The sequence below is a fragment of the Arachis hypogaea genome, chromosome 15 (genome assembly GCF_003086295.3).
Source record: "Arachis hypogaea cultivar Tifrunner chromosome 15, arahy.Tifrunner.gnm2.J5K5, whole genome shotgun sequence".
In the NCBI taxonomy this organism is placed as follows: domain Eukaryota; kingdom Viridiplantae; phylum Streptophyta; class Magnoliopsida; order Fabales; family Fabaceae; genus Arachis; species Arachis hypogaea.
Window position 1 is genome coordinate 15,825,962 of NC_092050.1, and position 27,462 is coordinate 15,853,423.

At 38.0% G+C, this 27,462-nt stretch overlaps 3 protein-coding genes and 1 non-coding gene across 5 annotated transcripts; 3 read left to right on the forward strand and 1 right to left on the reverse strand.

Moving 5' to 3' along the window:
- Nucleotides 1-8,508: 8,508 nt before the first annotated feature.
- On the forward strand, nucleotides 8,509-12,693 carry LOC112749661 (ASI1-immunoprecipitated protein 3). The gene is made up of 8 exons (XM_025797985.3): nucleotides 8,509-9,119; nucleotides 9,208-9,270; nucleotides 9,536-10,285; nucleotides 10,409-10,543; nucleotides 10,832-10,915; nucleotides 11,702-11,761; nucleotides 11,845-11,931; nucleotides 12,023-12,693. The coding sequence occupies exons 1-8, from the start codon at nucleotides 8,724-8,726 to the stop codon at nucleotides 12,305-12,307; spliced, it is 1,860 nt and encodes a 619-aa protein (XP_025653770.1). The 5' UTR covers nucleotides 8,509-8,723; the 3' UTR covers nucleotides 12,308-12,693.
- Nucleotides 12,694-13,599: 906 nt separating this feature from the next.
- LOC112749662 (uncharacterized) lies at nucleotides 13,600-17,418 on the forward strand. Of its 2 annotated transcripts, none has more exons than XM_025797986.3 (3): nucleotides 13,600-13,937; nucleotides 14,556-16,433; nucleotides 16,910-17,418. In XM_025797986.3, the coding sequence occupies exons 2-3, from the start codon at nucleotides 14,580-14,582 to the stop codon at nucleotides 17,231-17,233; spliced, it is 2,178 nt and encodes a 725-aa protein (XP_025653771.1). In that variant the 5' UTR covers nucleotides 13,600-13,937; nucleotides 14,556-14,579; the 3' UTR covers nucleotides 17,234-17,418. The 2 variants fall into 2 exon arrangements, with proteins under 2 accessions (XP_025653771.1, XP_025653772.1); XM_025797987.3 differs by having other exon boundaries at nucleotides 13,603-13,937; nucleotides 14,284-16,433.
- A 125-nt stretch (nucleotides 17,419-17,543) lies between these two features.
- Nucleotides 17,544-17,615, reverse strand: TRNAD-GUC (transfer RNA aspartic acid (anticodon GUC)). The gene has a single exon. It is a non-coding gene; the product is annotated as a tRNA-Asp (tRNA).
- A 727-nt stretch (nucleotides 17,616-18,342) lies between these two features.
- LOC112749663 (transcription factor EGL1) lies at nucleotides 18,343-22,726 on the forward strand. Its single transcript, XM_025797988.3, has 8 exons — nucleotides 18,343-19,204; nucleotides 19,312-19,569; nucleotides 19,753-19,849; nucleotides 19,993-20,007; nucleotides 20,747-20,803; nucleotides 20,931-21,707; nucleotides 21,799-22,212; nucleotides 22,424-22,726. Exons 1-8 carry the CDS (start codon nucleotides 19,107-19,109, stop codon nucleotides 22,496-22,498), a joined length of 1,791 nt encoding a protein of 596 aa, XP_025653773.1. The 5' UTR covers nucleotides 18,343-19,106; the 3' UTR covers nucleotides 22,499-22,726.
- The last annotated feature ends 4,736 nt before the right edge of the window (nucleotides 22,727-27,462 follow it).

The window sequence follows — 27,462 nt, forward strand, 5'->3', positions numbered from 1 at the left end:
CAAGAAACACCTGACCAAAGTCTTTAAGTGACGTTTCCCCCTTTGGTAATGCTATTTTGACCAAGACACTTGGTGAGATGACTGTGTTATTGAGGCAAATCTCCCAAAGACAACAAATTCTACCAATGTTACTTGCTCAACCTCAACCTCATAGGATTGAAGGACCTCTTAGATCTTGTAGTGTTTGTGCTTGCAATGGCCACTATACCGATGAGTGCTCCCAAATTCAAGAAGACAACACATTGGAGGTGGCAAATTCTTATCCACAAAGGTCTAATTTTAATCAAAGCAATCAAGGGTCATACCAATATGGAGGCAACCAAGGTCAAGGTTGGAAAGATAACTCCAATCAAAGACGACAACAATCCTCTCAATGTCACCCTTTCCAACCTCAACAAGCTTATCATTACCAACCATCCCAAAGCCAACAAGCCTACCATCAACCACCTCAACCTCACCATTAATCATACCAACCATAAAGCCCACCCCACTCACAATCCAATCAACAATCACACCTCCAACCAACATATCAATCCCCACCTCAATCAAGATATCAACCACCACACACTAGACCCACCTTTCACCAAAATTGCCAACTCTCTTCTTCAAACCAACCCCATATGAATGATACACTTCAGACCTTTATCCAAGAGCAATGGAAGTTCCACAAGAAACAAGAAACCTATATGGCAACTATTGCTGAAGCCTTATCCCGTTTGACTCTATCCCCTTCCAACAATCACAACACCTCCCAACCATCTATCTCTAGTGGCCTACCCTCTCAACCTCAACCAAACCCCAAATGAAGCATTAATGTAATCACCCTAAGAAGTGGTACAAGGTTGGAGGAGGTTGGTCCTAAGTCTATACTTGTGAGGGAGGAGGTACAAAATGAGAAAGTTGAGGAGGAGGTGGAATTGGGTGAAGATGAGAAGGAAGATGTTGCAAGAGAAGAGGAGGACCCATTAAAGTCCAAGGAACCAAAGAGAAAAGATTTTCTTGAGGAGCCCACACCAATACCTTTTCCATTGGTGGCCAAAAAGGCCAAGAAGCATGAGGAACTTGATCCTGATGTGGTGTAAATTTTCAAGAGTGTGGATGTCACCGTTCCCATTTTTCAAGCCATCCAACAAGTTTCAAAATATGCCAAATTCCTAAAGAATGTTTTTACTCACAAGGAGAAAATTGGTGAGCCAAGGAAGAGTCCGATGAGCAATTCTATCTCTTCTCTCATTCCAGAAAAGTATAGTGATCCCGATCTTTATTTGGTAACTTGCGTGATTGGTGGAATAGAATTCATGGATTGCATGTGTGACTTGGGAGCGTGTATGAGTATCATGCCACTTTTCATCTATGAAAAATTGAACTTGGCACCGTTGAAGCGGTTCGGATCTAGATTTGTGTTGGCGGATAAGAGCATAGTGTCAATTGTAGGTATTGTGGAGAATGTGTTGGTGAACATTCAAGAATTGCTATTTTCGGTGGACTTTCATATCTTGAAAACACCCCCAATTGACTCAGATAAGCCATCTTCCATCCTACTTGGGAGACCGTTCTTGAAGACATCCCAGTTCAAGTTAGATGCATTTTTGGGAGCTTATTTGTTTGTAGCCAAAGGAAAAATGGTGAAGTTCACATTGGAAGGAACCACGAAACAATCACATGAGGTGTATTCTATATTTGGTTATGATATCATTGAAAAGGAAGTGATTGAATCTCATTCCGAAAAAGATGAAGAAATGGTGGTCAACAAGAGCTTGAACAAGGAGCCCACCAATCAAGAGGACAAGGAACCTATCTCTCCATTGAAGGACACACAAGCTAACCATACCAAAGAGTTGAAGATTTTCTTCCTTGGGGATGCCCCAAGAATAGATAATTGAAATCATGCCCGTCCAACTTAAGGACATTAAACCAAAGTGCTATGTGGGAGACACCCCACCATGGTAACATCTTTCTAACCTCTCTTTGTTTATAGTTTTAATTCATTGAATTTTGCTTCTCTTAGCCAGCTTAGCTTTAGTTTAATTTTAAGCTTAGTTGAATTGAATTTTAGTATGGATCATGTGTTTGTGAAGTGCTGCATGTTTTGAGGTTGAAAACCTTTGTTAGATATCATGTTTGGTGCCTTAGGGCCTTTAAAATTTCTTGAAAAATAGAGTTTTGTGCATACGCACACTTATCCTAATTCTTGTAATCTTTGCGCACGCATACATGGCTGCGTATGCGAACTCATTCTCAGCCTCCCTGTTGGGTGCGTGCGCACAAGCTTGTGCGTCCGCACACCCTGCATTCTCACCTCTGTGTGCACACACACATCTGTGCGCACACACACATCTGTGCGCATGCACACATGACCCCTTTTTCCTGGAAAAAAAAAACCTCAGTGTGTGCACGCACGGACCTATGTGTGTACGGATACTCATCGATTTGGGCGTGAATTCAAACGTGAACCCTATCACGCCTTAAACCCCCAGCCCCATTTCTCTCTTCTTCCTCACCGAACCAAACCATGCCACACCTCACCCCCTTCCACCATCTCTTCCGGCGACACCACCGCCGCCGACGCCGCACCGCCACGCCACCTCCCTCTTTCTCTTTCTTCCTCCCTTCTTCTTTCTTTCTTTCTTTCTTCTTCTTCTCCGAGCTCAGCCTCTACCCCTACGCAAGGCCAGCTTGTGCCCTGCCTCCGGCGAAGTCCAGCCACTGCAAGCCTAGTAGTGGCAACCACCAGTTCCACTACCACACCCTTCGTCTCCCCATTCTTGTTCTCCGCTACTCATGTTCCTTTTTTTTTCTTCTTATTTGTTCTGTTCTTTTCTTTAGTTAATCTCAGTTTTTTATTTTAATTTTTGTTAATTATGTTAGGATTAGTTTGGTTAATTGATTGTCCTTTAAGTGCTATTGTTTGCTGCTTGATTTCTGGGTGGTTGTTACTTGAAATTAGCTCAAAATTATTGAATATGAACAATGCACACCAACTGTTTGTTGAATTGCCTGAGTGAACTCTGTGTTTGATTCATATGCCATGGTCATCATATGTCTTAGACCTTATTCTTATTTGGCAAATTTTTAGTGAATTGTGCAATTTTGAGGAGATTTTCATGATGCTTGAACTTGAATTTTTAGCAATACATTTCTTAGTTTTTTGAACTTGCAAACACCCAAAATAGTGGAACATTATACTTTGTTGCATAATGGGTGAATTTTTAGTAAATACATTGAGTTTAAATGAATTCAATTAACTCTTTGTTCATCATGATTTTCAAATCATTATAATCATATAACAAAGTGCTTATTCTTTGATGTTTTAATCAAACTTATCTTGCTTTAACTTAAGAGCTTTGCTCATGTGATTATCTTATTGTTTGGATGAATAAATGGTCTTTTCCTTGTTTGCTTTGGTTATTGTTGTGCTACCTTATATAACCTTGAACATTCATTAGTACAACTTCAATACCAATTTTCTCAAGGAATTTAATTCATTTTATGTTATGTTTGCTTAAACTTGCTTGTGTTTCAATTTTTGCTTATATTGTGAATCGCAACTTAAGCCGCTTAATTGAGAAACTTGGCATTTAATTTCTGATTGTGTGGTTGCCGTTTTAACCGACTAATGTGTGTGTTCTAATCGCGCGCACATTTAGAATACACATATTATTTTTTGTTGAACCACACTCTTATGCAATCTTCCTCAATTAAGTATTTGTTATTTGTTTATATTGTTGTTGCTTCCTCATTTGTCTTCTTGTGCCACTTATCTTGTGATCTTGAATTCTAATTTTTGTTCCTTTTCATCAGCACCCACACCTTCTGCCTGGCCTTTATATGAGATGGTTTAGGAGCTACTGCAAGAAGTCTGCCGCAATGAGTGCTTTAATGCAAGGTGTTTCAACTGGTTGGCGGCAAAGTTTGAGGGAAGAGATCCTGGCCCAATTCCTGCTGCCTCACCTGAGCCGGTTGTCGAGGAGGAGGAGGATGAGGATGGAGAGGCCGAGCCGGTTTTAGATTTAATTGTCTGTCAACAGCCGAGCTCCCGCCTCCATCAACTGAAGGTGGAGCTTCATAGCTTCTATGCCCCCTGGATTGTGTGCATGTACGGAGGACAGTGCAACGATTAAATGTGGGGGAGGATTTGCAATTATGGGGCGTAAATCTCTTTCTGAACACTTTTGTACTCTATTTTGTTTTTTTAACTACTATGTTTTGTGGATATTTGTTGATACTCTTGACTTTTGCACCGTACATCTCTTATTTTGCTTATATATATATATATATATATATATATATATATATATATATATATATATATATATATATTTCATGTGCATTTTGCTTAGTATATATGTTATAGATGGTAAATGTGATTGGATGTTGTGAATAGTAGATAGTATCTAGTTCATGTTTTTCCTAAATATTCTTGATGATTTCTTTGGATAGCGAAATTAGGAAATGAGCTAGAAGTTTTGAAGTGTATCCAACCCATCATGCATATTTACATAGATAATAAATTTGGCAAAAATAACAAATATTTTCAAGAAATCTCTTTTAGGACATTCCATTGAATTGATTCGGAAATTGTTCTTTTTAAACTTGTTTGAAATGTTTTGTGGAACATAGAAAAGAGATAGAGCAAACAACCTTGTGAGTTGTTGGGCTTTTAATGTGTGGTTGTGCATTCTAACTACAAATTTTGTTCCTTGTGTGATATGCTCCTTCTATGAATGTAATATTGGGTTTGCTTAATTCTTTATTCCCAATATTTGATGTTTGAATGCATTTAGTATGATTGAGGTCATTTTTGAAGTTAAGCTTACTCACCCATATAGCCATACCCGTATATCTACCTTTATGAACCACTTTAGAGTCTTTTAATCCCCTTTGGTTCTAAATGTTACCACATCACTAACCCTAAGCGAAAAACCATGAATTACCTTGATTTGCATCTTTGATTAGTTTAGGTTGAGGTGTTTGTGTGTCATTTAAGTGTGGAGAAATTTTTGAAAATATTGGTAGAGAATACAAACGTTATTTTGGGTATTCATAGAAAATTTTGGAAAATGGCTGCACATTCATGTATCTATTGCTTAAACCATATGCATTTGTTTTGTAAGTTGCTTAATTTTGAAATTCGAATCAATTCTTTAGATTTTGATCACATTGTACTATTTGTTTGTTTTAGCCCTAATTCTCTATTTTGTTTGATTGGAAATTGTTTGCTTGTTTTTCCAAATCAATAGGAAATCGTAGTATGGATAGAAAGTAGCTAGCATTTAGCATAGTTGCATGCATATAGGTAGTTTCATTCCATAAGTTGTCTAACCTTGTATCCTTCTCTTTTGATTGTGATTAGCATGAGGACATGCTATTGTTTAAGTATGGAAAAATTGATGAGTCCATGTTTGATGGTAAATTTTAGCTTAAATTGAGTGAATTTCATCATATAAACTCACATTTATTCACTTAAATAGCATACTTTTGTGATTTCTCTCTAAATTGTGTCTAAATATAAAAACATGCTTTTTTGTGCCTTAATTGATCAATTTAGTTCCACTTTTATTCTATTTGATGCCTTGATATGTTTGTTTGAGTGATTTAAGGTTTTGAAGGCCATAATGGCTTGGAAAAAGTGGAAGAAAAGCATGCCAATGGAAAAACACATGGAAAAACAAAGGAGAAGAGCACTCCAATGTGTGCGTACGCACAACCTCCTGTACTTATACACAAGACGAGATTCAACCAGTGTGCGTACGTACACAACCCTTCAATTCATGGGGGAGGTTTTGATTCACGAACGTAAACTTATCCTTCGTGTCCTCTACCCGGAATTTCTCTGGGTCTCCTTGTGGCTCTGACCTCGGCTTCTCGTCAACTCTTGCATCCAAGTCTACCAGAAATACTCCGGCTGCTTCTTTTGACTTCTTTCTAAGTGATAAACTGGCGTTGTCATAGGCAACCTCCGTTTCTAGGTATCCCCAGACCAACCCTATAGATCCGTTGTCCGACACAAACTTCATTATAAGGAGCTTTGTGCAAATGATGGCTGACAGCTTGTTAATGGTTCTCCTGTCCAGGATGACATTGTACGCCGTGGAATCCCTTAGGACCACGAACTCTGCCATCGTCTACTTCCTGCTCTCCCTGGATCCAATGCAGATCGGGAGTGTGACAGACCCGTCATGCTTAATGTAATTGTCTCCCAATCCTATGACCCCGTGACGATGGTTTTTGAGGTCACTCTCCTTGAGCCCCAAGACGTCGAATACATTCCGGAACATGATGTTCGAGTCTGCCCCTGTGTCCAATCAGATCTGCTTGACTAGGCTTGTCCCAACCTTCGCCATGATAACCATTGGCGGGTCCTCAAGAAGGTTGTGGCACCAACGGTCTTCTGGGCCGAATGATATATTGGGGAGTTCCCCAAAAAGGACCTTGGAGCTCCCCGACGACACAGCTAGTACTTTGGCGTCCTTCTTCGCCGCTAACTTTGTCTTAGGTGGTACATCTCTCCCAACTACTACATTTATCACCACTATTGAGCGGTGTCCACATTCTCGGGAAGCCATTGCTTAGGCTTCACAGTCCAACTCCGATCTTCCTCGGGTCATTCCCTTTCTCTCTTCCTTGGTTCCCGGATGAACTGCAAGAACTCTGCTAGCTTTCATTTCCTAGTGGCTTACTCCAAGGCATCCTTCAAATCAAAACAGTCTTGCGTTTTTGTGGCTAAAACCTTTGTGGTAATCACAGTAAAGGCTTTTGTTTCCTCTGCTCCTGTCCTTAAGCTGCCTTAGTTTGGCCAATATGCCCTTCTCCGCACTCTGTTGATAGACCTCCACGATGGGTATAGTTAAGGGGGGGTATAGTTGGTGAATTTACTCACCCGGGGAAATAGCTTGAACGATTTCCTGATGTCCCCTTTCTTGGCACTTCCTTAGGCGCCGGTTTGGTGAGCTGGTTGGCTGGGTAACTGCCGTTTATTGGCGGCTACTACCTAACTGACCTCTTCGTCATTGATATATTCTCTTGCAACACTCTGGATTTCTTACATCGTCTAGATGGGTCGGGTGATGAGGTGCTTCCTGAAATCCTTATTCCCCAAACCATTGGTCAAACACAAGCTTGCTACGAAGTTCGTCAGGCCGTCGATCTCCAAGCATTCGTCGTGGAATCGGACGAGGAACTTCCTCGTCGGTTCGCCAACCCTATGGGTCACTCTGAGCAAGTTAATCGGGTGCTTGGCTTTGGCTATCCGGGTAGTGAATTGCGCCAAAAACTTTTGCGTGATGTCCGCGAAGGCCATAATGGACCTTTGCGGAAGTGCGTTGAACCAATGAATTGCCAGACTCGCTAGGATTACAGGAAAAGCACGGCATCTGACAGCATCACCCACGCCCTCCAAGTTCATTCTGGCCTCAAAGGCCATTAAATGCTCTTGTGGGTCTTTAGTCCCATCATACCTCATGTCTGTTGGCTTGTTGAAGTTCTTCGGCAGCTGAACCTTGAGGATAGATGAGTGGAAAGAGGTGGCTCCCATTATAACAGAATCTTGCCATTTCTTACCTCTGTCTCGTCTTTCCCTTCGCTCCCCACGGTCTTCCAACCTGCCGTGGGTGTAGGTGAGGGACTGAGCATCAGTTCGGTCGCGCTCGTCGTCACTCTTGGGACTCTTCTAGCGGTCTTCCAACCTCTTACTTAGGGACCGGGTTTGTGAGAGGCTTGGACGAGAGTCCCGGCTGTGCTTGAGACGATAACGGTCCCTTGCTGCCAGTTCTCTCTCCAAGTTTTGCACTCTATGTTTGTGCTCTTGCATGATCCGAGAGATGTCGCTGCCAGTACCACCAAATGGGCGTTTCTCGGGAGATTGGGCGTGGGTGTCGCCTTGGCGAGACGGGGATCTTGGATGTTCCTGCGAGATCCCCGAACTCACCCTGCTACGAAGGCGGGCTCCTCCCTCCGCTCGTACCTCCTCCGTATGAGGGATAAGGTCCAAAGTCGCGTCAGGTCCCCACGATGGGTGCTAATGTTCGGTTGCTCGGAGGAGTGGTGGATTGGATGGTTGTCGAGTTGTGAGCAACAGGTTGAATGAGGGGGTGTCTGGACCTGAACACGAGCTCCGCGAGAAATGGGGTTATCCCGATCGTCAGTGGGTCGACAGGTGGGGCCACCTGTAAGGACACTTCGATGCCAAAGTAAGCGTCCGTACGATGATGCGGCAAATTAGGGTAAAAATGACGTACCTCTGGAGAGGGGTAGGTCCCTCCCCATTTATACCTTGTACTCGGGTGAGCCTTTTGTCGTGAACCCGTCCATCTAAAAGCTTCTGCCAACTATCGAAATCTTCATCAAGGAGTGAGGTGACGCACGAGTCTCCTTGGTGTTTGGGTCGATAGTCCGTAGGATAAACCCCAACCCTTATTGGGCTGGGCCGAAACAAAATTGATTAAAAAATCTAAAAATTTTATAAACTATTATATTTTTATTAAATAATAATAATAATTAATTAATTTAATCTTTTTCTCTATCAAAATTTAACATAAGAATTAATTTATCTAAATAAAAAAAGAATTAAAATTGCAGAAGTCATGGTTTGGAATTTGGAATATTTTGGATATTACTCCCTATCGGTTCTTGATTCTTGAATCGTGACCGCTTTCGACTGTCCTTCGCGGGGACTAATTGCTTTGAGCTACCTGGTAGTGTGGCAGAGTCAGAGAACTTTCAAAATGGTGAATCGACGCTTCTCTCGGGTGGCCACCAGCGATGACGACGAAGACGATCGTCCCAAGCAGCTGCGCAAGAGGAAGCGCATGAAGCTTCTCGAGGAGGAGGAAGAAGAAGAAGAAGACGAGGAAGAGGAAGAGGAAGAGGAAGAGGAAGAGGAAGATGATTACGACAGCGACGATGACAACACCTCCCAACATAGTAAGAGGAAGAATAAGAAGAAGAAGAATAATGAGGGCAGAGGGAAAGACAAGGCCAAGGAAGCAGAAAAGGCGGCGGAGGAGTCACCTCAGGAGGACGCTAAACCCCTCGGCGATCCCATTAGGGTTTCCGGAAAGGGAAGAGGTCGGAAGAAGCATTACCAATCCTTCGAATTCGATGGCAATCAATATACACTCGTATGTTTCTAACAATTGTCATTTAGGTCATAATTTCAATGCTTCTGCTTCTTCAATTGATCCTGCAAATCGTTGTTTTTTTCTGCAGGAGGACCCTGTACTTCTCGTGCCCGAGGAAACAGACCAAAAGCCCTATGTTGCAATTATTAAGGTGAATTCAATTCCCTTGCCAATTTCGTTCTTTCATTCGTTTTACAGTTATTTATTTCTTTTCATTTCTGACATAATATCTGAGCTTTATTACCCGATTCTGATGAAGAAATAGTGAATTGTAATATTTGGTTAGACTGAGATGGGGAAGCTCATGACACAACCCCGTATCCCCCTATCGCGATACATGAATTGCACTTTTTATTCATGGAATTCCAGTTTTCATCTTCTGATTTTATTTCTTGATTTTTCTTTTCTGCTGTTAGGACATCACACTTACCTGCAATGGCAGCATGATGGTGACAGGGCAGTGGTTTTATCGTCCCGAAGAAGCATCACAACAGGAAGGTGGACATTGGCAATCACAAGACACAAGGGAGCTGTTTTATAGTTTTCACCGCGATGATGTTCCTGCTGAGTCTGTCATGCATAAGTGTGTGGTGCATTTTATTCCACTGCACAAGCAGCTTCCGAATCGGAAGGAGCATCCGGGGTTTATTGTGCAGAAGGTATATGACACTGTTGAAAGAAAACTCTGGAGGCTAACGGACAAGGACTATGAGGATGTTAAACAGCAAGAACTTGATGAGCTAGTACAGAAAACTCTACAACGTATCGGTAAACTGCTTGACATCGAGCCTTCAGAAGCATCTGCTGATCAGGAAGATTTGACAAAAAATAAAAGGAACACAAGGACAAAGAGTACTTCACCTCATGATGTTTCCGGGAAGGATGACGGAAATCCAAAGGGCGACCAACTTCTGAAGCCTGAAACACTAGGGAATTGTGTAAACAATGCCTCAGAGTATTATCGTATATTAGTGAAGTTTGATGTGCTAACCGGAAACACTCACCGTGATAAATGGTTGGAGAAGTTGCTTGGGCACGTTCATTACATGTGTAAATCTGATGACAGCATTAAAAGGGATGACAAAAGATTGGAGAATGTCAATTCTGATGAAATTAACAATAAAAATCCAGAATCAGCAAATGACCTTCAAGACACGGGCCAGAAGGTATTAGAAAGATATATTATTTAGTGGCTATTATCAGCTAATCATTTTCTTTTATTGTTCTCTCGATTTCCCTCTCTTTGTGGGTTATATGGATTTTATATTTGTTTCTTTCTCACTGTACAGAGTTCCAAGTCTTTTGTCTGGCCAGATACTGCTGTTACAGCCATAGTTGCACTTGAAAAAGCTTCAAATGACGCCTTTTCATCGGATTTCCAGAAGTACAATAAAAAGATACGGCAATTAGATTATAATATCCATGTTAGAACCTGACCTTATGCATATAAATATGATACACGCATAATATTATAATTATCTTCTTTTGTTTTTCCAATAAATAACATACATGTCACTGCTACTACAAGTTACAGTGGCCATTTTGTATTTCTATTGTTTTGCGTATACTCTCTCTTACAATGAGGATCTAGGAGGCTAAAATTCAGATATAAAAGTTTTATCTCATAATCATTGTAAAGAAAGGAAAAAACCAGTCGGCTATAGTGAATTCTTATACATTATTTATTCTGTTTTCTCTTGGGTTCTTTGCAGAATAATGCACTGCTAGCACGCCGCTTATTAAATGGAGAGCTGGAACCGGCAAAAATAGTAAATATGGCACCAAATGAATTGAAGGTATGATATCTGTTGTGACTTTTAGTTTAACCAAAGTGAAAATGGATCTTTTCAGTTGTCTGCTTACTATTCCAGGACTATGCCTGATTTACACAGCATCATGGTGGTTTTTCCTTTAAAAGAAATGGAAAATAAAATAGCCAATCATCTCTATTCAACCTTTAGTAGTGCTCTTCAGCATATTTTCTCATATCTCTTCATCTTATTTCAATAATCACGTGTACTTGTGGCTTAAAGTTTTATCAAAGTTACAGTGGTACTATCTTTGTTTCTTATAATATACAAGAAGCTGTAACTTTTTTGGGGTTCAAAGCTCTCCTCTCCTGTCTTTTAGTAGATAATGGGATGGAACATGTGGATCATTTTATGGGGAAAAAAGTGGGGATGGTTTGTTGGAAACAATTGTTTGAACATAATTCAAATGCTGATGGAAAATTTAAGTTTCTTTCCGTAGGTTATATGCATTGGCTTACATACAGTATTATGATTATAATTCATTGTATAAGAACTTTTAGCATTTTGGGAAATCATTAGATAGAAATTTTAGACCTCATCAGTGCTTGCTACGTTATTGTTACAAAGTCTCAAGTGTTAGTTAATATCGGAATTTACTTCCAAATCTGACCTTTACATGGTTAAAAAGAGAGGGGGAAAAACACCTAAAAATGATCTGGCTTTTCAAATATGCTTTATATTATTCAGACACTGTATATGGTGATTATTAAGACACTACACTACTTGATTGTATGGTTTGTTGTGGCTATCTGCCAAATTTATGAACGTCAGGAGGCTATTACTGCTGAAGAAAAGGCCAAGGAAGAACCTGATGAATCACAACTCATACAGGTCATCATTTCTTGACAACTATTTTATTTGTCCTTTTTATGTGGAGATATCATCTGACTTCAGCTCTGCCCCTCCTGAAACAGATGACAGATGCCCGGTGCCAAAGATGTATGGAATTGAAGGTGGGCTTGAGGGAAATTATCCATGCTGGACACGGTGACAGATATCAGGTTTGCATCTTTTCTACTTTAGTCCAGAATTCCTAAATTGCCTTCTGCATCTTTATAGCTTGGGTTGATTGCTGCTGTCTTGCCTATTCAGCTTGAATGTGTTGCCTGTGGAAATTCCTGGTATGCCTCCCGGGATGAGGCTTCTTTGCTGACAATAGATGCACCAGTTTCAAAGAAAAGTCTAATGACAGCACCATCGAGCACTTCTAAAATTGAAGATGAAGAGAAGAAGCTGAAAAGCCCCCATGAGTCTGAAAAGTTAGCCCCTGAAAAAAAGAAAGCAAGTGAAGCTTGTGTACCTGAATCGGATGCCCAGAAATCATTTGGCAAGTCCGGGAATGATGACAATATTGAGACAACAAAACATGTTGATTAGGAATATTTGGTCCTGTCTGTGTAGTCTTTAGCCTTTATCAGATGTTTTTTGTTTTTTGTTTAACATTGTTGTGTACAGTTCTCTTCCAGTTTGACGGCATACAACACAAGGGACTCTTTTTGTGCATAGCTTTCAATAAGCTAAAATGTTACCTCACAGGCTCATATAGTGTCATACATCATATAGGATAGTCTCACATCATAGCAGGAGATTATATGACTATGACTTTTGTTTTGTAAGTGGATATGGCTAGATGCTCCATGGGAAAACCATGCGCTTTTGAGTTGACGTCGTAGAATTACTAGCCACACTAGATTATTAATACTACAAAATTATTTAAAACCAGTGAATCAGTAATAAGAATATCTCATTATCATTTTTCGTAATCAATCTTCTCCCAATTGAAGAAATTTTTGATGGTCCGAGTTCAGGATTCGGTGAGTTGGATGTGGGCGACAGTCATTGATTTCGCTAATAGAACCACACCAGTCCAGTAAAACTCTCTTTTTCCCACCAAATTTTCCTTGTCGTTGTTCTGATTTTAGTCCATTTTACATTTTTACCCTCCTCCCTTTCCCGAAATCTTCTTTTCAGAAACACTTGGAAGTTGGAACCAATCACAATAATTGTTTGACCAATCTATCTCGATCTCTATCACTAATTTCACTATCACCATGACCAACCCTTATTCCCCAAATAAAAGGTTAGAACCGCTCTTTAGGAGGACTGGTGAGTAATAAGTTTCACGTAATTGGACGGTGGATCTGATTCTAAATTCGACAGTACTCATCTCTGTTCTTATTTTGGATTATTATTGTTTTCAGTTAGAGATAATGACTCCTTCTACCGGAAAAAAGAAGAAATAATGACTCCATCCAATGCCATTACGCACATAAATTAAATGATTATTTTTCAACCGACAGACGTAGCAAATTATTATTGTCACATGCGCAGTGCAGTCGTAGTACTAGACTCTAGTAATTTAGAACTTTATGGATTTCGGCGTTGATATGTATTTAACGTTGACACAATGATATGTTTTGAGACAACCACTTCTGTAACTGATCATGCCTAATCGGAATCTTAACTTACACAATTACCCTTTATTCACAGCAAGCCAAGGTTGTCTCTTTATGGTGTGACTTGTCTTTTTGATGCCTTGGGGGTTGCTATTGCATCTTGATTGCTTTGGATCACTGGTCCCACACGATGAGCGAGACACAAATAAAGGCAAAATAATAATAACAATTAATTAATAATTATAAAGTGAACCGGAGACGGAGAGAGAGCATAACATATGATGGTTGCTTTAAGGACATGATCTCTTTTTAGCAGAGACATGTACACAGCATTATCAGCCTCCTGTCTCTTCTTTCTCTCTCTCTCTCTGAAACTGAAATGTGAATTCTTCCCTTTCTTACATTCTCTCTCTTAGTTTTGATTTCTGTCTCCAAGTTCACTTTTTTGTCACCATTAATCATCAATCATCATACTTTACTTCTTCCCCTTCTTCTGTAGTGCTACCGGTGATCCAATTTCAACTGTAGCTGCTTCCTTTAAGCTTCTTCACTCTCTCTTTAGAAATTCTTATATTTTCCAATGGGCCATCATTAATGAATTGTTATCACAGGTTTTTCTTCCTTCTTAACTTTCTGCTTAAGCTTTTGAGATTATGATTGCGTGTAGATGATGCTTTATTTTTTCCCCTCTCTTTTTCTCTCCTTCATTTATCAATGATATACTCCACTGTGGTCTTTCCTTTTTCCAGTGTTTTATTATTCCCATTTTCTTTTCTTTTATGCTGTTATGGTTTGGTTTCAAATTCTGCTGAGCTTCATAGAGATCATGCTGTATTGTTTGTACCTTTTGCAATTGCTTGAGCAACAGTCCATCCAGTAATGGTTGTTTGTAAGGTCACAATTTCAATTGCAAATTACATGTTTCAGAAGAGTGTGGATTTCTGTTTTGCAATGTAGGTACCGTTCATTTCCTGCAATTCTGTGAACTATTGCTTTCTACTTCAATATTGTGTGAATTTCATCTGTTCAAATCAATAATTAGGAGCAGGAGCAGAACCATGTTGATTGCGAAGCTGAGTACACTTTGATTAGTTTGCTTATTGCAATAGCATCTAAATCTTGTTTAATGATAGATTGCATGCAGCAATGTGTCAAATGCAGTAGGATCTATATCTCTTGCAAATAACTAATTTCTTCATGCCCCCTCTTTTTTTTTCTTTACTGAATAGTGTTGCCGGATCCTAAATTTATCAATGAGACAAGAGTTGGAGTTCGATCTCAATGACAAGTCTTCGGCGGATCTGAGCCCCAATACTGTTCTTCTATCTCCTCAATATTCTTTGAATGTGAAGAAAATATATAAAAAAGGAAAAGCTATTGGGAAAGATGAGTTTTTGAAACTAAAAGAGGACTTTGCCCAGATCAAATTTGCTCAATTCCACAATTCTTCGTACAACAAACTTCCCTGTAGATCTCATGGATTGGAAGGTAATGTAGGAGGGAGAGGAGGCTCCATTCTAAAGAAAATGGACACCATGGAGGGAAGGAAAAAGATAGAAATTTCATGTCGGAGTAGTGATGCCTCTTTTTCAGGTAGCATTGTTGATTCTTTATGTAGCTCAGATGATGAACCTTCTGAAATATCTCAGAATTCGAATGTGGCTTCACCATCTGTTTCGGCATCCTGGGCTTCTATGGAGTGCAACTCTCCAGAAATATTTATTGACTTCATAAATCCAGATGTTTGGGCTAGAAACTCTAGTGCAGTTGAAGGGGTAGATTCTATGTATTCAAAGGTAAGAAGTGATAATAAGGTTGCTTGTTCTACAATTAATGGTGATTCTCCTCTTCCGAAAGACACATTTGAGGCATTGCACAAATACCATAGTGCTATGGTTGAAGTTGCTGACTTTCCATATCCACTACAAAGTGATTGCTCATCTAGAGGTAACCCAAAACCGCCATTCAGCCCTGTCGGTAAAAGGCTGAATTCATTTGCGAAGTCAAAATCTCCGCAAAGTCCAGCCAGCCATATGCTAGAAGATACTAAGGTGAAATTGCCTGGGACTACTACTTTAACAAGAAACAGGACTTACCAGAAATCTCTGCTGAATGACTTCTCCAACGCCGCAAAACATGCTGACATTGTTTCTGAGTTTATAAGAAGAGATATTAAGTATTCAGGCCTAGCATGTTCACCGGTTCATCTGCACGGTAATCTGAGGTTGAAAATTAAGCAAGGGCTGCCAACTTTTGAGTTTAAGGTGAAATGCCCTGAAGATGTCTTTGTAGCAAAGCCTTGGAGAGCAGGTAATACTTCCAACTGGGTATATACCTTCCATTCCATCAATAGTAGAAAGAAAAGCGATGCCTCAGGTTTGAAGTCCCATGATTGTGACAAATATCCATCAATAGTAGCACAGATGTTAGTTTCATGTAATTTATGTTCAAAATTAGAAGGTGGAGTATTGGACAATTCGATGGTGACAGAATTTGTGTTGTATGATCTAATGCACTCAAGAAGAAGTGTTTCATGTAAAAAGAAGTCTAACACTGAGCAAGATGCTTCTAAAATGCTAAAAGCTTGCCGGGTAGGAGCAAAGGGAGAAACTCTCATGGTAGATGAGAAGAGTCTGGCTAGTAAAAACAAGCTTCCAACAAGCAATGTTGATTTTGATGAATCAAATTCATGTCCATTGTCATCCGCAGAATTGCATCCGAACCTTGAAATTGCTTCTATTCGTTTGCAAATTCCATTGGATAAGAGAAAAAGCTTGAAATACAAAAGAAAGGATATGAGAGAGGCTAACTCGTTTTCCAAACTAAGTGATGTCTCTTCAGTTGTAGAGCACTGTAGAAAAAGCTTCCACAACAGGAAAATGCAGGAACAAGTGAAGGTGGTACTACCAACTGGCATTCATGGTTTGCCGAGTGGCGAAAACCTTGGTCCCTCATCATTACTTGATCGATGGAAACATGGTGGAGGTTGCGACTGTGGTGGCTGGGACATGGCCTGTCCCCTTATTCTTTTAGGCAATCCTAGTATTCAGTTTGCTGAAGACCAGCCCCTCATAAAGGATTATCAACCACTGCAACTTTTTCTTCAGGTAAATAGTTCTATAATTTAACTACTTCATACTTAATTGTATATGCTTTCTCATTCACTGATCAAATCTCATTAAGATGTAATTACAAAAAATACCTTCCTTTTCTATCATTATGTTTTGGTCATTAAGATCTCCAGTTTCTTATTTTCATGTTTTCTTTTTTCCCGAAGAAGATTGATGCCTTTTTATTGGAAACTGCATAACATAAGCCAGTGCAAAGTTTCAAGGTCCTCAAGTTTAGTGCAATTAGTTCCAACTTATTACTTGTATGCTTAGCAACCATTTTGCTACTATAAGATAGAATACACCCAGATTAGGATAAAAATTAAAAAGAGCAAACAGACACTCACTCTATGATTGGAAAATTAATTGATTTAATGAGACATGAAAATGTACAACTTGCTTCATTTACAATGTTGTCATTATTACATTTTAGCAAATATCTGATTTTTTTTCATTTTGTGCATACTTTATAGGGAGCCAAGGAAAATACTCCTACCTTTAGCATGAGCAGAGTTGAAGAGGGTGAATATACAGTTGATTTCCATGCTCGGTTATCCCCGTTACAAGCCTTCTCCGTTTGTGTCGCCATTTTGCATGGCACTTCCACTTGTAGCCTTGCACGGAGGGAGAAAAACCAGCCATTATCTCAATGTAATTCACTGGAAATGCTAATGAGGGAGGAAGCAGAGCTTTTTATGCAATCAAAGGAGAAGAACAAGACCATGTCCAAGACTCACAAAGGGATTCCTCTACCTTATGTAACGATGCCACCCTTTTCTCCTGTTGCACGAGTATAACAGAAATGGGAGCTACAGATTCTACATTTCTTCTTCTAAAGTATAGAGAGATTTAGAGACAGAACAGAATGCACTGCTCCATGGGAGAAATTGAATTATTCTTTGTAGTAACTTAGTTTTATTTATTCTATAGTCTGTAAAATGTAAATGGAATAGAGTTATAAATAATTAATTTTGTCCACAAACTTGTATTGTAATGCGATAGTTAGAACTTCGAAGGGGGAAAATGTGAAAATAGTAACCATTTCTCTTGTAAATAATGTCTGTAACGAAAAAGCATGACATGTTTGCAACAAAAATAAAACTCCAACGCCGTTGCCGGGGATCGAACCCGGGTCACCCGCGTGACAGGCGAGAATACTCACCACTATACTACAACGACTTTGTTGATTACTGAATTCGAAATTTTATATTTGATAAATAAACTTCTAGGTTTATAATAAAATACTAACATTCGGAATTTCAAGAATGAGTCGAGTTCTGACCTCAAAATAAAAGGAGGAAAAGATCAGAAATGAGTGAGAGAGAAAGATGAAGCAACTACTATGGAGTGTGTGTGACTGTGTGCTTTGAACTTTGACGGTTAGGTAGTGTTATATTAAGTTACTATTAATTTAATAGGATTGAATCTATCGTAATATGTTGAGTTAAATAGTTACAGCATATGAGAAAGAAGCAGTCAACTGATGCGAGTTAGTGGACTGCATCAAAATTCAAAAGGCTCTGTTTCGTACTCTGCTCTGTTCAGCTCATTTCTCTCCTCACATTTTTTCTTCTGCCACTCTATCATGTTCTATACTATTACCACACGTTTATATAAAATACCAAATTGTTCAACAATTGTACTTTTTTTTTTTTAACTTGAGCTGTGGCTGTAGTTGAGAACTGTTATATAACAATTTAGTCAAAAATGTTAAATCATAAAGACAACTCTATGGGAGTGGTCACTATTTTGAAAACAAGTATAAATGTGTAATGAACTAATCCAAACATATAATCAAGTTTTAATTTAATTATTTCATTCACATAAATGACTGCACGCTGAGCTGGTGGGTGCTATGAATGAATTGGAGTCTCAGAAACAACACAGAAAACAAAACATTTTCAAGCACAGAAGGCCACATGATCATTCAACTTTTTCCTCCAATAAATTATTTTAGTTTCTTGAAGCCCATCATTGGACTGTCACATCCTTCCATTGTTGTTCTCTTGTCTGTGTTGAAAGTGCATATATAGTTACAACATGTATGAGGGAAGCGAACCAGTATTCTCCCGTTTCTAATCATATCAAACATTGAACACTTTTGTGGAAGGAAAGAAGGAAAGAAGTGTTTGTATTTGAACTTTGGAGATTGTGTTGTAGGTCCCACCTCTTTGGACTTTTCCGGTCTCTCATCCGTACACTACAATACTTGAGTACATTTTGATGATTCTACTCTCCCCAACTTGCAATTTCCCATCATTATTAATATTATTAATTTATTATTACACCACTACCTCCAATATTTCCAATCCCATTGGAATTTCTTAAAGTGAGTGCCTTTATCATATACAAGTTGACCATCTGTTTTATTTTGATGTGCATAGCATCCTCATAGAACAAGTCTTCCACACAAAACTGTTTCTCTTTTGAGTATTGAGTCTTAGTCAATACTCAATATGTTTAGTGTTGCATTGCATTTCATAGATGGTGAAGTCTGATTGGAGGTTCATGAATCAAGAAACTCAACTACACTTTTATTATTTGGAAAATATTATACATTCTAAAAAAATCAATTAAATAAGATTGTTCTTGGAAGGAGTCAAAGAAATCTCTTCCCTTCTGAGAAAAAAAGTGCATTTAAGGTGTGTTACTAGCTTCCAAAACCAGAAAATGGTGCCGGAGAAGGTGAAGAAACAGCTTGCTTTAGCTGTGAGAAGCATTCAATGGAGCTATGCAATCTTTTGGTCTAGCTCACCTACCCAACCAGGGTATTACATAAGAAACCTCCAATTCTGATTTTCCTGATAGATGTTGCTACATAAAGTTCAAAGCTAGTTTGTTTTTATGCTTCTTTTATTCTCTGCAAATTTTGCAGGGTGTTGAGCTGGGGTGAAGGTTATTACAATGGAGACATCAAAACTAGAAAGACAAGCCAAGTGGCAGAACATAACTCTGATCAAATAATAAGCTTACAGAGAAGTGAGCAGCTGCGAGAGCTATACTCGTCCCTTGCAGACTCGAAATCCTGCTCGCAGACGAAAAGGCCATCGGCGGCACTGTCCCCTGAAGATCTCACAGATACTGAGTGGTTCTACTTGGTTTGCATGTCCTTTGTGTTCAACATTGGCCAAGGGTAACATTTTTCTAAGCATATCTTGTCTTAGTTTTGGATTCCTAGTTGTTTTGAAGATAATAGTTGATAACTGTTAGATATAATTTAATAATACATGTCAAATCATCTAACAATTCTCACCTATTGTCTTCACAAAAAGATTACTTCATAAAAGTGGTCACATTTCTATGTACATATTTTTAGTTTACCTGGAAGATCATTGGCATATGGTCAACCTATTTGGTTGTGCAATGCTCATTCTGCTGATAATGGTGTTTTCTGTCGCTCATTACTTGCTAAGGTAAGATTATGTTTCTTGGATTTGTTTGTTACTATACTAGTTATATGCCTTTCTTGGAATGACACTTGATAATTGTGTTTTTTTCTCTTTCTGGTTCTTGTTCTGTAACCATGCTTTCAACGATGGTCTCTTCCCATGATCAGAGTGCATCCATTCAGGTACCATCCTCATTTTGATTTTTACCTAACAGTTACTTGAGGAGAAAAATTCCCATTAACTTTGTGTTGATAAGATTCTATAGTACCTATGAGTTGGTACCTAAATTTTGTCTAACTTATTTTTTTGTAGTAAATTTTGATATTTTAAAAATTATTTATTTTTATATGTTTTAAATTAAATATTAATTTTTAACCTTTTTTAGTAATAGGCACTACCTTTTAGACACCATAACATTCAACAAACATAAATAGATATTGACAATAATGTGCATTCTAAATATAGTAATCATGCTATATATGTCAATATTCCATGCTTTATAGTCCAATTAATTAAAATTGCTGACATGGTATCATTAAAAGAGAAAACATGATTTAAACTCAAAAGTTAGTATCAACTTTTATATAATAAAAATAGATTTACATATATATTGCTCTTTTTTGGTATTCCACGATATTTCTCGATCCGGCAAGTTAAGGACTAATTTGCTGCGGATCAGATCTCCATTTAAGGGTTTGCCACAAGACGAGATTCGAACCCTTGACACTTGTTTAAACAGACTAGTGAACTAACCACTAAACCAACCCAAGTTGGTTATATGCATATATGTATAGCTAATATTCCTAAAAGCTGAACGGTTTGAATTTCTTGATGAGTTCTAAGAATACGAAGATTGTCAAAACAAAATAGTTTCCACTTTAGTGTGAGAAAACTTACTTCATGCTTCTTTCAACTTTTCAGACAGTGGTGTGCTTTCCCTTTCTGGATGGGGTTATTGAGCTAGGTACAACTGATCCGGTAAGCTTTTCCTTAATTTTAATTATGTTGATTAGTTCATACTTTATCTAATAGTATGTGTTGGTTTGTCTATGAAACAAAATAAGTACATAACAGATGAACCTAATTGGATCAATTTTGCATGAAGGTCTCCGAAGACTATAGTCTTATTCAAGTGATAAGGAATTCTTTCTTGGACATTCTTGAAACCAACCTTCCAAATAATCCAGGAGCTAATTTGAACACAAGAAACAAGGAAGAAGGTGGTGTTGCTTGTGGAGAATTTGACCATAATGCTTATGGTCTTAAACTAACCCCAGAAGTAATAGGATATGAACTAATCAACATAACTTCTCCTACTACTAGTTCAAATGCATTACAAGCCAACCAACAAACAGATGGAAGAACAATGTTTCCAACTGAATTCAGCAACTGTTTCCATAACTCCAGGAATTCTAGTGATTGTTTGTCCGAAAATCATTGTGCACAGGACCTTCAACAATGCAATGATAACCCAAAAACAACCTTGGTGAATCTCGGAAGCGACGATAAGCATTATCAGAGGATACTCTCTGCCCTTCCAATACGCCCTGATGATGACCGGTTAATCATGAGAGTGCATCTTCGAAATTTTCGTGGGGAATCAAGCTTTGCCATTTGGAAGCAACTAGGATCAATGGATTGTCAAAGATCAAGAAGAGGAGGAACACCACAGAACTTGTTAAAGAAGGTATTGTTTGAAGTTCCTCTGATGCACATGGACGGATTGCTTGAGTCTCAAGAAAAGATCGGTTCCAAAGACAGAATGAGATTATTAGAGGTAGATGATGTTGGCATGAACCATGCTTTGTCAGAAAGAAAGAGAAGAGCAAAACTAAACGAAAGGTTTTTAACTCTAAGATCAATGGTTCCTACAATTAGTAAGGTGATTCATATATGATACTTGTTATTGTTCATTTGTTACAATTTAATAAATTAAACTAATTATTATAAGCATATAATGATGAGTTCTGCAGGATGACAAGGTTTCAATATTAGATGATGCCATGGAATACCTTAGAAAACTTGAGGAAAAGGTAAGGAAGTTAGAAGCTGAAAAGGATGTAACAGATTTGGATGGTATAGTAAGTACAAGAACATCTCAGGATATGGTGGAGAGGGCTTCTGATAACAATAGCAACAAGAATTCGAAATCGGTGTCAAACAAGAGGAGGGCTTGTGAGGCTGCTGGTGATGAAGAGATGAACAATTCAGAGATTGATGTTGGAATCTATGTGAGTGAGAGTGAAGTTGTGATTGAAATGAAGTGTCCTTGGAGAGAAGGACTTCTGCTGGAAACTGTGGAAGCACTTAGCAGCCTCCATTTAGATTGTCATTCACTTCAGTCATCAAAAGCTCATGGGACTCTCTATCTCACAATTAAATCTAAGGTAACAATTAAAGGTGTGTTTGGTTTATATTTTCATTTTCAGCGTTTCTGTTTTTAGAATTTTATGAAGAAAAACAGAAAATAATAACACAAACCAGATACACTCTAAGCATGTCGACATCTATGATCTATGTTTGTTACTTCATCAACTATAGCCTAAAATATCATGTTAGCACTTTTAACTTAAATTTAGTATATTTTGTTATCCACAGTTCAGAGGAGCAAATAATGTTGCACCAGTAAAAAGGATTAGACGCACACTCCAAAAAGCGGCTATGAAGAGTTGAATAATGTATTTACCTCGATTTAATTACATTTAGATTTATAGTAATGTCACATTCACAAGTGGTTGGAGATTTTGTAGGAAGATTTGTTCAGGTAAAATATAGTTTACTTGTTAGACATGCCATTTTGGTTTCTTAGTTATGTAACATGGACTTCTCTCCCTGACTCTCTCCATGCAGTTGCAAATTGGAAGGCTTATTATATTTTAGTAATTTTACTATAGTTTTGTATTTTTGCTAGTTTACCATTCAGCCTTGACCAATTGATACATATAATTAATGTTGGAATATTTACCTAAATTAGTTTTCAAAAAATCCTAAATCAGACGCATTAGTCTCCAATAAATTTTACTAGCTTCGTAGATCTCCAATAATTATTAGCGTCAGCCAAATTAGTTGATCTGTTATCTTATTCCATCAAATTCTAATTGTACTGTCTAATTTGACACATTAACTAAATGAGTTAGACATTAACTGACACATGGCTTGAAAAACAAATTAATCCATAATTGGACTATCTTCCAATTCACTCATTATAATTTTATCAATATAGAGATCATCTATATAATATTAAAAATTAGTATAAAAAAAATCATCATACCACAAAAATGGCATATTCCTTTTGTTCTTAAAAGAATCAATTTATACTTTTTCTATTATAGACAAAGCCTTCTTGTGATATTGATACTCATGTAGATAAGAGTGTGAATGGAATCTAACGTGCTCACGGAGTGTAACACTTCTATTAGACCGAATACTGATGTGACCATAAAAATAACAGTGAGCATTTAGCCAAAATAAATAAATCAATAAATAATATGACCATCTCTATCCCCTACATTTGTTGGTATATGTGAGAAATAGTATCTCCTTTTAATAAACTATTCACAATCACTCGACATGTTAAGACAATGAAACTGCAATCTGTATGTTACGTGCGTTAAGCAAACTGCAATCTGTTGTATGTGAAGAAAAGAGTCATAGAACCATAGAGGCATGTTGGGTGCGAAGTCCAAACCAAAGACGAGTGAAGGAGATGAATGCAGACCTCAATATCACGGGTCATATAATTAATCATTTTTTTTTATATAGAAACATTTGCTTTTTAATGAAATATTTCTTGAAAAATGATATAAACCTTTTATTAACTTGGATAAAAAAACCTTGGTTTAAATACATACACAATTTTGTATTTAATCAATGATAAAAACTCACGTACATTTTTTTTTATGTGAAATAAACAGTTAAAAACTGTCATAATTTAATTAAACATGGTAAATTATCTAATATTTTTTAACTATTAACTTTACGTAAAAATAAATGTACATAAGTCATCTTATTCTATAGAAAAAGCTTCACATATATCATTTACTGTTTTAGAAGATCAAAATTCCAAGCGGGATTCGGTTTCTTATAATTTATTTGTCACATAGCTTTGTCGTAATGTACAAGACTAGCCTTAACATAAGAGAAAAAAAAAAGATAAAACTGAGCATTTAGTGCCAAGTGACTCGACATAATTGCCTTACCATAAGAGAAAAAAAAGACAAAACTGAGCATTTAATGTCAAGTGGCTCAGCATAATTGTGATGTTCTTTTTTATCGAAGGTAAAGTCATTTTATTTCACTAGAAATAAATTTACAGTCCATATTTGGACACCAATTGAAAAATAGTATTGGAAATATTCCACCAAAAAACAATTAAACTTACAATAAGAAGAGTAAAGGTCTCAAGAGAGGAAGAGTACATCTCTAATCCTGAGGTTCATTGAAGACCCACAGAGCTTCTTCCGCAACTAGGAGGGGGACTTCTGTTTCCCTTCAAAAACAAATTCATTCATAGTCTTCCAATTCAACCAAGTTGTAATAGCTGCCACGTTCTTCTTCTTCTTTCCGTTAGTGTCACTGAACCGTTCAAGCAGTTTCAGCCATCACTGCCATGGGAGGTCCATGTGAGATGGAATAGGGAGGCCGCATGCATGCCAAGCTTCAACCGCGTCCGGGCAAGCCCAGAGACAATGGAAGACCGATTCTTCTTCACTGTGGCATCTTGGACAAATCGGTACTACTGTTTGAATTCTCTGCCCCAATTTCTGTTTCACAGGTAAACCCTCATGCATCACTTTCCACATAAAATTTTTAATCTTTAGTTGACATCTGAGTTTTTAAATGGCTGTCCATAATTCTTTCTTTCTGCAGTGTTCTGGAAAAAAATCTGTTGGAGGGTGAAAAAATTGAAAGGCCTCACCATAACTAGAGAAGCTACTGTATATGTTCCAGATTTTTCCTTCATCCAGGTAATTCTATCCTCCTCCTGGTGAATTATTGAATTTAGAATAGCATTTGTAATTGCTGGATTGAATGCCTCATGAATTAGTGTCTGGTTTCATGTTTTGTCTGGTAGCATCAAATTTAAGACCGATTCTAGTCTTTGACCCTCTGGGTTATTAGAATTAGGAGTAATTGCTTGAAAGTCTCTTAACCATAGGTCTTGCTGAATCTTAATCGTACTGCCTCTGCCAATTTTCCATAAAATTCCTTTTTCTATCACTTTTCAACCCTCCAAAATACTTTGCCAACCCCAAGATGGGTTGTTCCCGACCTCCGCATTTAAAAAATTTGAGAACTTAAAATATTAGCTCTTGTACACATTATAAATCAGAAAGTGTGGCTTAGTTATCAGTCTCCACCCCTTGCTTTACTAACATTGCAAGATTAAAGGCTTTAAGATCTTTGAAGTTAAGACCCCTTTGAGACTTAGGTCTACAAAAAATTTTCCATCCTATCTAGTGCATCCTTCTTTCCGAGCCTCGCTGTCCCCACCAAAATTGGAGCATGAGCTTTTGAATTTCATCAACCAGCGTCTCTGGCAGTTTAAAACAACTCAGAGTATAGATTGGAACTGCCGTTGCCACCGCCTTTATTAGTACTTCTCGGCCACTTGAAGATAGCAAGGCCCACTTCTAGTGCTGTAATTTATGTGTTACTTTATCCTTGATATACGAAAATGTAGCTCTCTTAGATCTATGAATAACCACTAGTAGCCCAAGATACTTGTTCTAGTTGCTAATGTGAGAGACATGTAAGATGTGAGATAGATGATCACGAATGCCCATAGAAGTATTTCTGCTGAAAAATACTGAGGATTTATCCAGATTCACTGCTTGACCGCTAATATCTTCATAAACCTGTATGATCCGAATCAGATTTTGACACTCTTCCTCTGTAGCTTTGCTGAATAAAATTGAGTCATTTGCGAAAAATAGATGGCTGACTTTAGGACACCTTTGATTAAGTCTCAAACCTGTAATCTCCAGTCTCTGTTCTCCTCTGTAGAGCAGATGGGACAACCCTTCTGCGCAAAATAAAAATAGATAGGGAAAAAGAGGGTCGCCTTGACGCAACCCTCTACATGGCTTAAAAAACTATGAGGCTGACCATCTACAACAACAGAGTATGAAACTGTCATCACCAGTTCCTGAATCCATTACATCCACGTCCTGCAAAAACCCAACTTCCTCATAACCTTCCAAAGGAAGCTCTACTCCACCTTGTCATACGCCTTACTCATGTCTAGTTTCAAAGCTAATTCATAATCACCGTATCTCTTATTCTTTAAAAAATGCATAAATTCATGAGCAATTAAAACGTTATCACTAATCAACCGCCTTTTAATAAAAGCACTCTGTGTGTCACTTATGATTCTATTCATCACAAATTGAAGCCTGTGCACTATAATCTTTGATAAGACTTTGTAAAAAACACTACTCAAGCTTATAGGTCGGATATGTTTCATGGATTTTGCGTTCGGATCCTTCGGAATAAGACAAATATGAGTGTGATTAAAGGATTTTAGGATTTTACCTCGTAAGAAAAAACTTCTAGCCGCCTGGAAAACATCTTCTTTAATCGTTTTCCAGAAAAATTGAAATAATTTAGTAGTAAATTCATCTTCTTCCGGCGCCAAAAAAACATTTGTAAAAAAAACAACAGCTTTCACTTCTTTTTCTGTGATCGGTCTAGCTAGTGCACGGTTAGTAGCAGCAGCATTGATTTTTGTTGGAATACCCTCAATTTTGGTTGTTGGCTCTCTTGGATTACTTGATTTAAAGAGCTATTCAAAGTATCGTTGGCCGGTTGATGCAATGCCTTCAATGCTGGTTGCTACATTCCCTTCTGCATCATCTAACTCTTGCACCTTATTTTTTCTACTCCTAGTGTGAAATTTGGAGTGAAAAAATTTTGTATTGCGGTTTTCCCATTTTAACCACTGGATTCAAGATTTTTCCTTCCAATATCGTTTTTTTTAACTCAAGTGCATCTTCTAATATAGCCTCCATATCCTGATAGCTGCTCCATTAGCTTGATCTCCCTTAACTGCCTCTCCTACTATTTTTTCCTTAATTTCCTGAATTTTCTTTTTGGAATTAGAAGAAGAATTTTGCTGTCATTCCACTATGCAATGTCTAGTTGCCTTGAACTTCCCAACCAGTCTAAACATAGGTGAACCCCTCATGTCTAACGCCCAAGTATGTTTAATTAATTCCACCACCTCTTCATTCTCACACCACCTCTCTTGAAATTGGAATCTCCTCTTCGTTCTCCTTACCTCCCTATCCGAATCAATAAGGAGTGGCTTGTGATCTGAACCCATGTCATCTAGGTGCTTAACATAGCCATTTGAAAATTCTGCCCTCCATTGCATTGACACCAATACTCTATCTAATCTTTCTTTGATAAAATTGACACCAAATTGCCTATTCGACCGTGTGAACTTATCACATTCGTAACCTAAATCCACCAACCCTCTCATATTAATAAAGTCATTAAAACTCCTTATAGATGATGCCGATTTAGGTCTGCCCCCGTCCTTCTCATGATGAGCTTTGATAGCATTAAAGTCTCCCATAAGTATAATCTAGTCTCCATCATTCTCAATCAATTGTAATAACTTTGAATATTGTTTC

Excerpts from the sequence above, each read along its gene's own strand:
- LOC112749661 (XM_025797985.3), top strand. The coding sequence starts at position 8,724 with ATGGTGAATCGACGCTTCTCTCGGGTGGCCACCAGCGATGACGACGAA. Across the intron at positions 10,286-10,408 it reads TTCAAGACACGGGCCAGAAG|AGTTCCAAGTCTTTTGTCTG; the intron begins GTATTAGAAAGA and ends CTCACTGTACAG. Across the intron at positions 10,544-10,831 it reads AATTAGATTATAATATCCAT|AATAATGCACTGCTAGCACG; the intron begins GTTAGAACCTGA and ends GGTTCTTTGCAG.
- LOC112749662 (XM_025797986.3), top strand. The coding sequence starts at position 14,580 with ATGAGACAAGAGTTGGAGTTCGATCTCAATGACAAGTCTTCGGCGGAT. Across the intron at positions 16,434-16,909 it reads CACTGCAACTTTTTCTTCAG|GGAGCCAAGGAAAATACTCC; the intron begins GTAAATAGTTCT and ends CATACTTTATAG.
- LOC112749663 (XM_025797988.3), top strand. The coding sequence starts at position 19,107 with ATGGTGCCGGAGAAGGTGAAGAAACAGCTTGCTTTAGCTGTGAGAAGC. Across the intron at positions 19,570-19,752 it reads GTGTTCAACATTGGCCAAGG|TTTACCTGGAAGATCATTGG; the intron begins GTAACATTTTTC and ends ACATATTTTTAG. Across the intron at positions 20,804-20,930 it reads AGCTAGGTACAACTGATCCG|GTCTCCGAAGACTATAGTCT; the intron begins GTAAGCTTTTCC and ends TTTTGCATGAAG.